The sequence below is a fragment of the Plodia interpunctella genome, chromosome 2 (assembly GCF_027563975.2).
Source record: "Plodia interpunctella isolate USDA-ARS_2022_Savannah chromosome 2, ilPloInte3.2, whole genome shotgun sequence".
In the NCBI taxonomy this organism is placed as follows: Eukaryota; Metazoa; Arthropoda; class Insecta; order Lepidoptera; family Pyralidae; genus Plodia; species Plodia interpunctella.
The window spans coordinates 5,172,714-5,186,116 of record NC_071295.1 but is presented as its reverse complement, the minus strand read 5'-3'; the positions used below and the strand labels follow the sequence as shown (position 1 = coordinate 5,186,116).

The following is a 13,403-nucleotide window of genomic DNA, read 5'->3' as shown; positions in this document are numbered from 1 at the left end:
GCTATGAATTATAACGTAAGTAAAACATTTTGTATTTTAATTAGAAAACAGAGTATTTCCACTCCGACATTCCCTCTAGAAAAACCCCGAGGCATTAATATTTATAAAACCTTGAAAAAACGTTTTTCACAAAAATCCATTCGAGAGGTTTAAATTCAAACGGCACATTGACCTTGTTATTGGAATAAGTAACGAGTTACAAATGATGCGCTCGATATTTTATTTATCTAAATCGATGTATGAATTGGGAATATTAAACAAGGTCGATACTAATGGCGGAATAGTTATCTTTATTTGGAAGAATGAAAAGATTGACAATATCAAAAGAATTCACATATTTTAGTGTTAAAGTCCGTATTTATTCTGTATTGTCAATTTCCTGCACATTCTAACGTAGGATGATTTTTTAATTTAGTTTAAGTAATTTTGGAATACAAAGATATATAGAACAAGGATACATTTTCACGTGTATATATCATTAATTTTCATTCGCCTTTCATTGCTCTTTATCTAAATGAGATGCGCCTTTGCCCAGCAGTGGGCGACAGAAGTTACAAAGAGACATGTAACTTTGGTGATCAGGAGCAAACTATATATGTTCAACCGTTATCTTCGATTATCTTCGAATGTACTCTCGCTAAGTATCTAGGGTCTTCTTTAGATTTTAAAGACTTCATGAGCGAAAGTGTTGACTGTCTGGCGAAATGTAAAATTTAAATTACTGCCATACAAAAAAAAAATTATACTAAAATATTTAATTATCTATGACATATAGATAATAGATATATATTTTTTTATATCAATACATTTTTATGTGTATTCTGTATATTTTTGTGTTTGCTCGATATGTACTGTGTGTCAATTTCACAACATATCTGTGATGGGAATTAATAATTCATTAAAAACGACTCAAGACACAAAGTTGTTTTAGAAACTTAACACAGACATTCCAAAAGTCGGTTACGATTTATCATAATAACAGTAACAACTGTTTTTGACATCCACTCCTAAATTATTAACTAGACTACCCTCAAACACGCCCCGGGCGGGATAGTGAGAATACAATTATATAAGGTAACATTTATTAGTAGAAATAATACACTGCATGCTTTAATGGGAAGTTTGGTTTCATAACAAACTTTCATATTCAATTAGACTGGTGTCGGTAGCATAATGGGCCCATTTCCACCGAAAGTAGCGTTTGTTGTTTTCCAGGTATCTATAGTTAAGAGTTTAGTCTGATGTTTATCCCTATATTTCCACATTATCAAAAAAGGGAAATCGTCAAAAAATACTGAGCAAACTGAAAAAAAATTGGTAGGTTTTTGTAACATAACATATTAAAAAAATTTACATAACATGTTATTTTCTGCTCGCACTGGTTTTTTTATGTTCCCTATTATTAATAATTTCTTTTATCAAAACTTTAACTCCTTGCCTTATTTTTTTATTAGTTTTTATATTTTCAGGTCTTGACATTTTACGACTTTGATGTTTTGATAATTTGATATGAAGCTGATTTGAAGTAGGGAACCAACCAAATGCACAATTGCAATGTAGATGTGGCCTTCAGGCTATAGGCGGATAGAAAATAGATTACATATTAGTTCGAGTAATTATATTTATATGTCCTTTCTGATACTTTACTAATACTACAGACTATGAAGAAGTATTTTCTAAGAATTACTTGCTTATTATATTGGAGTTAAATATTAAACATAAAATGTACGTACATAATATTTATGAGTAATAAAAATAAATTAACTTCAGTTTTAAGCGGATATTTAATTTAGTGATTAAATATTTACAGTACTTGAGATTTAAGTAAGTACATAAAGATGAAATTTATTTGATTGCGTTCGTTTGAATTAACAAGTTAATTGATATTAATAACTTTTCTTTGCAAATGATTCTTCGTAGGTAGAAATTTAATTAATTAAATGGAAACTTTCCTGATTACAGCAAAATAATTTAGACGAGTACTTTGAAGCTATAGGAGGCAGTCGGCGTGTTTTTAATTACTGAAATGGTAGATTCAATGATCCATTTGGACTTAATAAAATTTATGTCCTTTATTTATCAACCAGGGTTCATCATCGTTTTCCCCGTTGAGTTACAATTTTGTATATTTTTATAAGAATATAACAAATTAATTAATAATCTAAGTAAAATTTGGTGTATTCACTTATTTATTGTAGTAGATGTACGATACATTAATTTCCTGAATTTGATATTATTACTTTTCTTCTTTGCATGTTGATGGCGAGTCTACAACAACAATTTTTTTAGTATCCATTAATTATTTTTAATATAGCATTTCACAAAATGTTAATAAAAAAGTATGACGTTTACACCTAAAGATAGCATTTTTCCTGGTAAATCGTTTGATTTCATTCCAATCTGATTTGGTACAATTTTCCAATTAGGGTAAATAGTTCTCATAACCAATAAAATTGCGGGATTTCTATAACTACATTCGCGGCATACCTGCTCCAACAGTTTATTTCACAAGATCAGAAGACGCTTCATAAGATATTCTTCTTCTATTTATATTGAAAATGACAACATTGACTTTGCTAAGGAAAATGTGCCATGACTCACCAGACAGCCTAGACCAATTGATATGATTGATGGATTTGTATCCAAGGGCTTGAACTTATCGTGCCTTCAATATAAATAAAAACAATATAAACATAATTAAGTCTATATGCGGTATCCACTAAATATATATCTAGAATAACTATGATCATAGAGGAAACCTCATAAATGTACCCGAATCGTAAGCTACTGAATGCTAAGCCTCTTAATACGCACCGCAGCTCAGATTCCATGGATATTCTAAAACCAGATATCGACATATCTGTATACATGTTACTAGATTCAGTTAATTCTAAATAATAACTTATTAATCAACCTGGAAATAAACCATTTCGCTAATAGCCTACGTTATTTTTAAGAACATTGAAAATAGTCAATTGCGGGAAGAATTTGGAAGTAAATGTAATAATATGACCTTGATTCGATTAGGGTCATTATAACAATATTTAATTTTATTTTAAATCAATAATCACTTATATACGTTTTATTTTACGTTGTTTAAAAAAATTAAATCGTGAAATAAAAATATTAAATCGTAAAGATAATATTAATTGATTATATTTTTAATAGAGAAAAGGGTGCCAATTTTTCCCCCAGGATTGTCATCACGAGTCGCAACTTCCGTCCCCCAACTTTAATGTAATGACTTTTGCCTGTTTTTAATTTAATTAATTGGGATGGATTATCCTAGCGATCGCAGGGATTCACAGAAAAGTTTGTTATCGACTCCGTCGGAAGGTCAACGATCCATTATTAATGCGACAAACTTTTGTAGAGCCAATCTGATTATCACTGTGATGTACAAGAAATAATTAAATCAAGAATTTTCTTTCTTATATTGTTTGTAATTAAATAACATAAAGCTCGTGTGTCAAAATCTGAGGTATAAATATCGTTAATTTAAGTTAAGGGAGTTTATTTACTCACGTCGTTACTTCTTTGTCTACCTTCCTTGGGCACGCGAAGGGCGGCGCACGTCGTAATACAAAAGATAAATACCACCGTTGAACAAGAGAGGTAATTGAGATAAACAGATGTGTATTTTGCTCTATAACTTTCTGCCTCCGAGTGTAACGCGTAACAGAATCAGCAAAGTTTGTCTAACAACTGGAGTCTTCAGCCTTCCGCTTCGTATGAAATAATGAAAATATATTGCAAAATATATGCCTAGTTCATATTCATCATTCATCATATTAGTATGTTACTTTAGGAAGCAGCATTGTACGATATTGGATAAATTATAATATCGGTAGGTTTGTTAAAACTTGATTGGATTATGACGAAATTTCATCCACAGCTCCATCAATGATGCCATCAGTGATGAAATATAAGCTCAAATGAGGCGATCAAACCTTGAAGATGAACAGGCCGGGCTACGATTATGCCGCGCCTGCTTCCACCACGTATTACGCGGCCAGTAACCGGCCGCCACAGTACGAGCGCGGCTACGGCCCGCTCACTGCCGCTGGCCCCGTTTACAGCCCCTCTTCCCACCCGCTAGCTAATTACGCCGATGTGTACGAAGGCAATAACGACACCACTCTCCGAGCCGAAGAACGGCACTGGTACATAGAAAACCACAAAAATATTCAATCTAGTTACGACGTCAGCCACGACGCAATACCTCAAGATGCCAAAATTAAAAAAGAAGAAGAGAAAAAAGCTGATGTGCCTATACGAAGGGCTGACGCGACAGTGCCGAGGCAGAGAAGAAAAGAGGATCGATGTTCCTGTGAATGCTGGCCTAGTACCGACAATAATGTGGTTCAAGATATTGCAGGAAATGAGACAACGAGGTCTCTGTCCGGAGTCGATATGGTAGCCTCGTATGGGGTGTACGGAAACCCCCAGGATGATGATAGTTCGGGATTTGCTCGACTTTCAGAAAAAAATGCGATGTATGGACAAGGGAGCGATGCTCCAGTGCAAGGGGTGATAGTGAACCAGCAAGGGAACAGTGCCGTAGTCAGGACTACAGCCCCCGCCGAGTCGGGCTGTAGTAAGTGTTGTGGACTGTCGTCTAGTGCTCCCGCGGCCAATTCAGAGGACTATTGTTGGATCCACTACTGCAGACCTGCACTCATAGTTCTGCTGCTGCTGTTTTTTCTAGTCTTGTTGGGAGTATCAACAGGGTTCTTTTTGACGAATAATTGTAAGTATATATTTTATAACCTTATTTGTTTACATAATTCAAAATTTATATACCGAATTGTCCGCGGGGTGTGTTGTTTGTTACCATCAGGCGACCTGTATGCTCGTTTGCCCAATATAAAATTGCATAGTAGGTATTCAGTTCTTATTTGAAATCCCAAAAAGTTATATCATACTAGTAAACAGACTTTGTTTTGTAAAACTTAGAAATGGATGGCATGGAATACCTGTTTAATGTTGTTAACGCAAGCGGAATTTTTGCTCCTGGATGAATAGATCAGCTTGATCATCCGCTAGCTAAAGCCGGCTATAAACTTACGTTAGCTGTGACACTGTCAGCTTATTTTATTTTTTTACCGATGCGAACTGAGCGCTGCATTTCAGAAAAATGTGAGGTGTACGTATTGGATTACCATTTTGTTTTTAAAGTATGGTATTTTGTATTGATAAAAACCTATAAATAAAAATAAAATATATAGTATAATAGATAAATAAAATATATAGGAGAAGATTTTTTCAATGTTTTAATAAAAGTGAGTTTCAAAACAGCATTTTTTTTTTTATCTTATCCGTTAACGAATTTTTATGTAAAGTTTAGTAGTTTTACTGTAATGTAGGTTCAGTAATATAAAAAAAATATTTTTATTTATTCATTATACGTAATAATAATTAATACCAGCTCTAATACAAAAATATGTTATACTTACGGATTTTTTTTCAATGTATCTTTTATCTTATATGAAAACTTAATAGCGTATTTATTTCATGCTTGGAACGAATGAAAAATAACATAAAATAGCATCGAACAAAATATGACGGTCCTATTATTATTAATACAAATTCCTATAAAAGTATCTGCATACGTAGTTACCCTTGACACTTAAGAGCGACAATCATTGCGCACTACAAAGGAAACTTAAATTGGCCGGGGTGTGAGACTCAGGTACGAGTAGTCTAGGAGCCGGGTGCCGTTTCACTCGTTTTTCTCGTTGGCAGGACATTAATTTCAGCGGCACTCCTGGCGCACAGAGCCGGATTTAGAAATTGCGGTGAGACTATTGGAATTAAAAATTAACTTTTGTACTAAATGGAATTTAAAATTTAAAGCAAGCTGGCAATTTTAATTTGTCGTAAGTGTTATTTTGTGAATAGCAAATAATAATAGAAATAGTTTTGAAAGATGAAAGTTTGAAAAATGATAGAGCCCTATCAAATTTTTATTCAAGTAATGATTTAGTAATTCATGTAATAATGTTTTGCGGCAAATTTAAAGATTTCGAGGAAAACTAACACAAAGATCGAAAATTTTATTTTATAGAATACTTAAATTCATTTATGACCTATGCCAGCTTACGTTAAGACGTACGTTACGTTAAAAAATATATATTGTGTATAAGACTGCGGTATGTAAATGAATTGTTTTACATATTCGCATTGTTGAATGAAATTTCTCAAAGTATTATAAATATTTTAACATCGTCACCCGAAACCGTAGCGTTGTAGGATGACAGAGAGCCCGCGCCCCTGTAACTGACATTGTGTGACCGCATCTAATTTGTAAAGTGTATGCGGCAGTATACGAAATAATTCTCCCTTTAATATTTATATTTCAGCATAATTTGAAACAAAATACTGTTATATTTCTTTTGTCTTTTAAACAGATAGCTGTGCTGTTGGCATATACGATATTTATATATATCGTACGTAATATCCCATCCAACCTTACTTTCCCATTGAAGAATAATAATCAATATGAATTTTTTCTTTTTTATAAGATCATGTGCATGTAATGAGGACAAAATATCATTTTAATACTCAAATAACAAGTAAATCCTTTGCCAAAAACACAGCTATCTGTTTAAAAGACAGAAGAAATATGACAGTATTTTGTTTCAAATTATGCTGAAATATAAATATTAAAGGTAGAATTATTTCGTATAAATAACTCCATGCGAAAATTTAAAAAAAAATACATATTTATAAAGTGTATACGGCAGACACTTTATAAATATGTGTTTTACTTAGTTTTTGGCATGGAGTCATTTTCAAAGCAAATTCCCACAGGTGCGACACCCAGTTGCATAAAAATTAATTAAATACCTTGTAACAATAACAAATATATAGAAATCTAAAAATTCAGCATTAGCAATTCTTCAACAATATAGGTACAGAAGCTCCCAACACAAGTGAACGTTTTCCTGACTCTTGCTTATAAGAGAGAGCGTAATAGAATGACTGCTGTAGATAATTAATTTTATTAATTTTCCTGTCGCGTCCGAGTCGCTCGGTGCAAGGAAGACACGAGCTGAATCGAGGAAAATGGTGCAAGGAAGAATCGAGCAATCACTCACAAGGTCACAAGAAAACTGTTATATTTATTAGTTAGCTCTAGTTATAATGTTTGTAAATTTTCTTATAAACTCCACATAAAATTATTAATTTCACTCCTATTTTAGTTTTGTTATTACTAAGGCAAGCGTCATACGCAGATTTTGTTTTTCTGAGTATGATAAAGCAAACTTTATTTAAATATTAAGTTTCATTTATTTACTTACTCTTATATTTTAAGCATTAGCAACACCGATATCTCTTTCTGGGCGAAGCTCGAATAAATGATAAAATTGTGAAGATATTGCTGTGATTTTTCAACCGGCCTCTTGCCTGACGTTAGCCCTCCTTGGGAATGCTGTTGTTACTTATAAACCACTAAAACTCTCTCTTATCTGAGCATCTTCCCGGTTTCTTCATCAGCAGTTGTGCGTCGGAGCCCAGGGTCCGGTTTCCTACATTTTGGTCTCCACTTCTCAGTCGTCAGCATCCCTAATTGTCAGACCATTGGAATGTATATCATCCTTGACGATGAGCACCGGCCAAAGTTCTTTTTCCAGTAGGCTCACAGGCAACACTCAATTTAAATTGAAATATTAAAACGATGTTAAAAATTTTTGGAAATAATTGAAATGAAAAAATTCTGGAATCGAGCGGGAATTGAACCCGCACCTTGAATTTGAATTTGAATTTGAGACAGTCAAATTCAAATTCAAAATTCTTAATTCAATTTAGGATGATATACATCACTTATTGACGTCAAAAATTACTTAAACTAAGTCTACTGCCGGCTTCCAAAGCGCAGGTGAAGAAGAAGCGGCGCAACAAACTTCACCGCAGCCTTTTCTCCAAGGACGTCAAAAACAAAAATTAGGAGGACGAATTTACATCATTATTAAAAATGTCAAAATTTGAATGAATAAATAAAATAAAAGGTGAATTTCCAATAAAATTATTGAAAATTGTCACACAATATACATATATATATATTAACGTAGTTCTTTTATATAATTTCTAAATTTTTTGTCCGGCAAATCAAGAATCCATTTAGGCAATTTGTTATAAAAACGTATACAGTTCCCAACAAAAGACGTTCTAACTTTGGCCAACCGATGCCCGGGGACAGACAATTTATCTTTATTACGTAAGGCTCTATCAGTGTAATCACCAACTTTTTTAAATAAGTTTAAATTTTTCCGGACATGCATAATGTTGTCAAATATGTATTGAGAGGGTAAAGTTAAAATATTAATATCTTTAAAAAAATCTCTAAGGGAATCCCTTCTCTTCAAACCATATATAGCAGTATTGCTCTTTTTTGTAAAATGAAAATAGTGTTAATGGTGCTAGCACTCCCCCAAAGTAGTATCCCATAGGACATTAAGCTATGAAAATAACTAAAGTAAACTAATCTATCAGTCGCCACGTCCGTCAGTTGTCTGATTCTCCAAACTGCGAATGCCGCGGAACTAAGCTTTTTAGATAGGCCATTAATATGAGCGTCCCATTGCAATTTGGAATCAAGGGTAATTCCTAAGAATTTGGTGTTTAGTACAAAACCTAAGCTTTCTCCATTCAGAGTCACGTCGACGTGAGCCTGCCTAACATTGGGAAGTGTCAATTTAATGCATTGGGTTTTATTTGCATTCAGCAATAAGTTAATAGCAGAAAACCAATTCGAAATGGTAGACAAAATACGATTTACATCATCAACATCTTCGCTATGGCGGTCTAGTTTAAAGATTAATGATGTATCATCAGCAAACAGCACGATGTCAGCCCGCTTTTCTACCATGTATGGTAGATCATTGACGTAAACTAAGAAGAGAAATTTGATTTAACACGCAACCATTTGATTTAACGTTATTAATATCAACAGTTTGTAACCTATCTTTTAAGTACGAAGCTATTAGCTCAATTGATTTAGAATCAAAAGCGTACTGACTAAGCTTTCGCAAAAGTGTTGTGTTGTGTTGTGTTGTCTATCCGGGATAGTGCTCTTGAACTAGCGCTATCGAGACCATGTCAGATCGGCTGAATTAATTCAGCTCTTTACGTCTTACGCCGACGTACAGTATTTTCATCAGAGAGTAGTATTATTATATAGTAGTATATATTCTTAACTAATCAACATACCCTACTGTTTTGTAACAGTAGGGTATGTTGATTAGTTAAGATTAACATTATATTGATATTTTGCCTTACTTGTGTAAGAAATTATGTTTTTGAAAATACTCAAGCATTTATTTAAATGGATCTATTTAATTTTTTCATCTCATTATTATTTTCAAAAATAAGTTTAAAAGCATGTGTGACATCATAACAACTCCATTTAGATGTAAAAAATTATTTAAAGTGGGTATAAGAACCAATTTCGCGACCTCTGTATGCCGTATAAGTAGAAGCTCAACTTCAACGCTTGCCGATAACTTTTAATTAATTAATGAATTTTCTTTGTTAGCATATTTCTCAAATGGTTCGAATAATTGTATAGACTTCAAAAGAAACAAAGGCTGTCTTTTTGTTTTCATGTTTTGTTTGTAAAGTATAATGTAGCGTATAATTTTTCATATTTCAAAAAGTTATTTACTTGTTATTTAATAGGCCGACCCGGTTTTGTATGATTGCCTTAATAGAAATGGTGTTAGTATTCAAGAAGTTTATTTTCCACTTTTATTATTTAGTCTCCGATTAAACAGTCCAGTCAAAAAAATGATTTTAGCTATACGTTAAATATATAGTTCATACATAAAAAATAATGAATCCTTTTTTTAGGCAATCCTGAATTACGAGTATTTTGGTATCGTTAAGTAGGTCTTTTTATGCGGAGTTCGGGCTTTGGAGCGTCACAGCCAAGAATTAACATTAAATAAACGAGAATAAGATAGAGACTGGGATGTGTAGTAATATAGGTATTGTTGAAGACATTTATTCCTGTATTATAAAGCGGAGCAGTGAGCTATATCCCATAGGCAGTCTATTGTTACACAAACGGAGAGCATCGCAGCAATTCGCCACTTAATTGGACGCTAAATAAATTATATCCGAGACCCTACCCGGTGACAGGTCCCAACAAGTTTAGAACCCTTATCAGAGATTCATAGTGGAAGTGGATTACGGGGTTATTGTTTATTAAATGTTTACATACATTTTATTGATATTTTGCTTTGCTTATGTAAATTGCTGTATCCTATAAACGTGAAAGTTTGTAAGAGTTTTCTACAAAATATTGATAGAATTTGGTAAAAATTGTACTTAAACGCATAAGTAGTTATAGTAAGAATGATAACTATTCCGCTTGGGTCTACCAGAAGAGCCAAGCTTAAGAAGTGAGAGTGAAAACACAGAACTGCGCACTAAAACTTAGATAGTATGCCGGCTCCACACTATCGCGGCCTAGTTCGCCGAACTTCGCGCGTCGGAATTCATTGCTTGGTTTTTGATCGCGGTAAATAAAAGCACTCGTACAAACTACGCAATATACATGCATTCGCGTTGGCATCTGTCCGAGTTCGGTGATAGTAAACGTAGACTTACATACGTCTACGTTTACTATCATCGATACCGTCAACTGCCGGCTATATAACCAGTAGACGGTAAACCAAGTTGGCCAAGCTAAACAAAAAATAGGATTCGGCTGGCTATAAGAGACAAAAATATATCCTATACTTATATTTACTTACTATAATACTTATATAATAATATCCTATACTTGTATTGTATTTCAGCTCTGCACAGAAATATAAAATAGACTTCTAACTTGACGTACCTATGCATTAGTTAGTAATTAACGCATACGTCAATTTAGAAGTGTATTTTATTTGTTAAAATTTTATGCTAAAATTATTAAAACTTTTCTCCCATACATCTTTAAATTTGGCTAGTCCCTATATTGCGGCGAACAAGTAGCGTGGCCTATTACATGCGCAGTGCGTTTATATATCGGACTTAAAAACTACTTACAGCCAAAAATTTGCGACCAAACTAGTTGTGATTTTGCTCTGAAACTACGACTGACTGATTCAAATAACTCAAAATTAATGAATGTTTATATTATTGTGTGTATAAAACTTGATTATGACGGTACTGTTAATTACCTTAGCTGCTACTTGGTTTACGTAGTTTATTATCATAATTTTTAATATTTTAATTGAGTGAACATCATAATTTGTACTAATTTTATTTCCAATATTTTACTTTCTCGTGTATTCATTATAATAATTATAAAATATATTTAAGTGCTGTATTAATTTACAATGGACGTGAGGAAATACATGGCGAATTTATTTATTTATTAAGCTTTATTACACAAGAATACAATTTCTGCAATTACAATAGGATATGTTTTATTAATTCTTATAATAAAAGTATGTAAGTATAAATTACCAATTTTTGGATATTTTCCTATATCAGCATAGTTAAGTATGCCCTTTATCCCAAATTTCATGATTTATGATTCTAGGTCATCGGAAGCACCTTGTAGGTTTTGATTCCTTTGTGAAATCGCAAAATGCACTCATTTTGCATGGAATAAATTACAAATATAACTTTTTTTCTGTGATCTAATTATAAATGAATAATTTTCCTATATATAGATATAGGAAAATTATTCATTCATATATATAGATTTTTTCCTATATCAGTAGGTATGCTCCTATAGGTATGCCCCTTTTTACTTAACTTTTTGCCAAATTTCATGATTCTTGGTCTACGGGAATTAGTATCCTAATAGGTTTTAATTCCCTTGTAAAATCGCAAAATATCACAAAATATGTGACATCAACGGTCATATTTTTTGATCGCGTTAACGTATAAGTTTACTTACTTTACGCGTTCCTGAAAAAAAGACGCGTTCGTGACAGACGGACAGACAGACGGACAACGCAGTGATCCTATAGGGGTTTTGAGGTACGGAACCCTAAAAACTAAAAGAGTTGGAAAAACATAATAAATGGAAATGCTCTATCGTCTGGAAATAAACTTAGATACATACAGATTATTGAATCAGTTTGCTCAATATTTGAAAGTTTATATTAGCTCGAATTTCACTCCGCCAAAAGCACTTAAATAGTCTACTCAAGTTTTGAAATAAAACTAACACCATAGTCTGATTTCGCGGGAGCGGAACAATAAGCCAAGCAATATTCGAAACTGTATTGACTCGCAGTCCGTTAACAAACTACGAACCACGTAGAACAGTGGAAAGGTTAGTCGAAACTCTAGCATTGGATTGCCAAAATGTTTGAACGAATCGTCTATTTTTTTCACCGGGAGAATTAATTTCTACCGACGGCAGGGGACCGTTCCACCAGTCACGTTCAACTTTAGCTTTTGAAGCGGAGCGCGAGTGGCTAATCGATCGATTAATTTTCACGCCGTTTGAACACAAAATTCTTGTGGAATGCAAGGATCGGAATTTGTAATTCCCAGCACATGAACACATACTCTAGCTATATCGTCCTCGCAGTTATGTTGTGTAACAAATTATACGATCAAGTGAGTCCCGCTGATTTACCGCTCCTTGGTGCTTGATTTATTCGAGAACAATTTGGTTACTTTGGGTTAATTAAACGTTGAACTTACATAATTTCTCGTTATCACGGAAGGCTGATCCTGTTCTTAAATCAATCTATTTCCTTGACCTCTTGTTACTGTTTCGACAACCGACTATCTGCTCAGTTTCAGAATCTAGAAACGTATCAGATAACACTACTTGTTTGTCCATTGTAATGGTGAATATAAATTCACATATAATATTAATCACTTATATAGTGATCGATTTATTTCAAACTGTGGCTTAAATATAAGATGTGGTTCAATTTCGTTCCAATAAAGATTTATTCTCAGCGAGCGAAGTTATTATTGGAATTCGCTGAACACGAAATTAAATAGATATCGGTGCCATAAACACCAATGATTCCGAGCGAGCATTTCAATCGATTTGAGATTAAGTCCGGTGCGAGCGCAACAGGAAACTGGAGTGAGATCGATTCATAGGAATCGAGTCGAGCCGGCAGTTATAGCTAGCACCGCAACAAATTGAAATTGATACCATCGGTGGGCATCGGCCGGATATTACAGGTGTCAAGCGCAATCACGCACTCGCTACCAGTATTTAGATCGAGCCGTGTCTAACTCTTTGTCTGATCTACAGATATTTTCGCCATTGATTGTTATCATTGAGTTTAATTGTTTCGCTTGTCTACAGTGTTTCAATGAGGTAGGATTTTTGTTGTTGATTTCGGGATTTCATTTAATTTCTATCTTTAGAATTTCTAATAAAGTACAATAATGGTGTCTCCGACGCCCACAAGTATTCCTGTTTA

The 13,403-nt window shown here is 33.5% G+C and overlaps 1 protein-coding gene across 9 annotated transcripts in view; it reads left to right on the top strand.

Moving 5' to 3' along the window:
- Nucleotides 1-13,403, top strand: part of LOC128675166 (agrin-like) — a 168,248-nt gene that overhangs the window by 109,629 nt on the left and 45,216 nt on the right. For 5 of the 9 annotated variants that reach the window (XR_010370099.1, XM_053754399.1, XM_053754435.1 and 2 more), the window contains exon 2: nucleotides 3,896-4,750. The exons of the other annotated variants lie outside the window; for them this stretch is intronic. Coding sequence is in view for 4 of the 5 variants with exons in the window: in XM_053754399.1 (XP_053610374.1) it covers nucleotides 3,958-4,750 (793 nt within the window). In the remaining variant the exon portion in view is untranslated. The remainder of the gene's footprint in view (nucleotides 1-3,895; nucleotides 4,751-13,403) is intronic. 9 annotated transcript variants of the gene reach the window in all.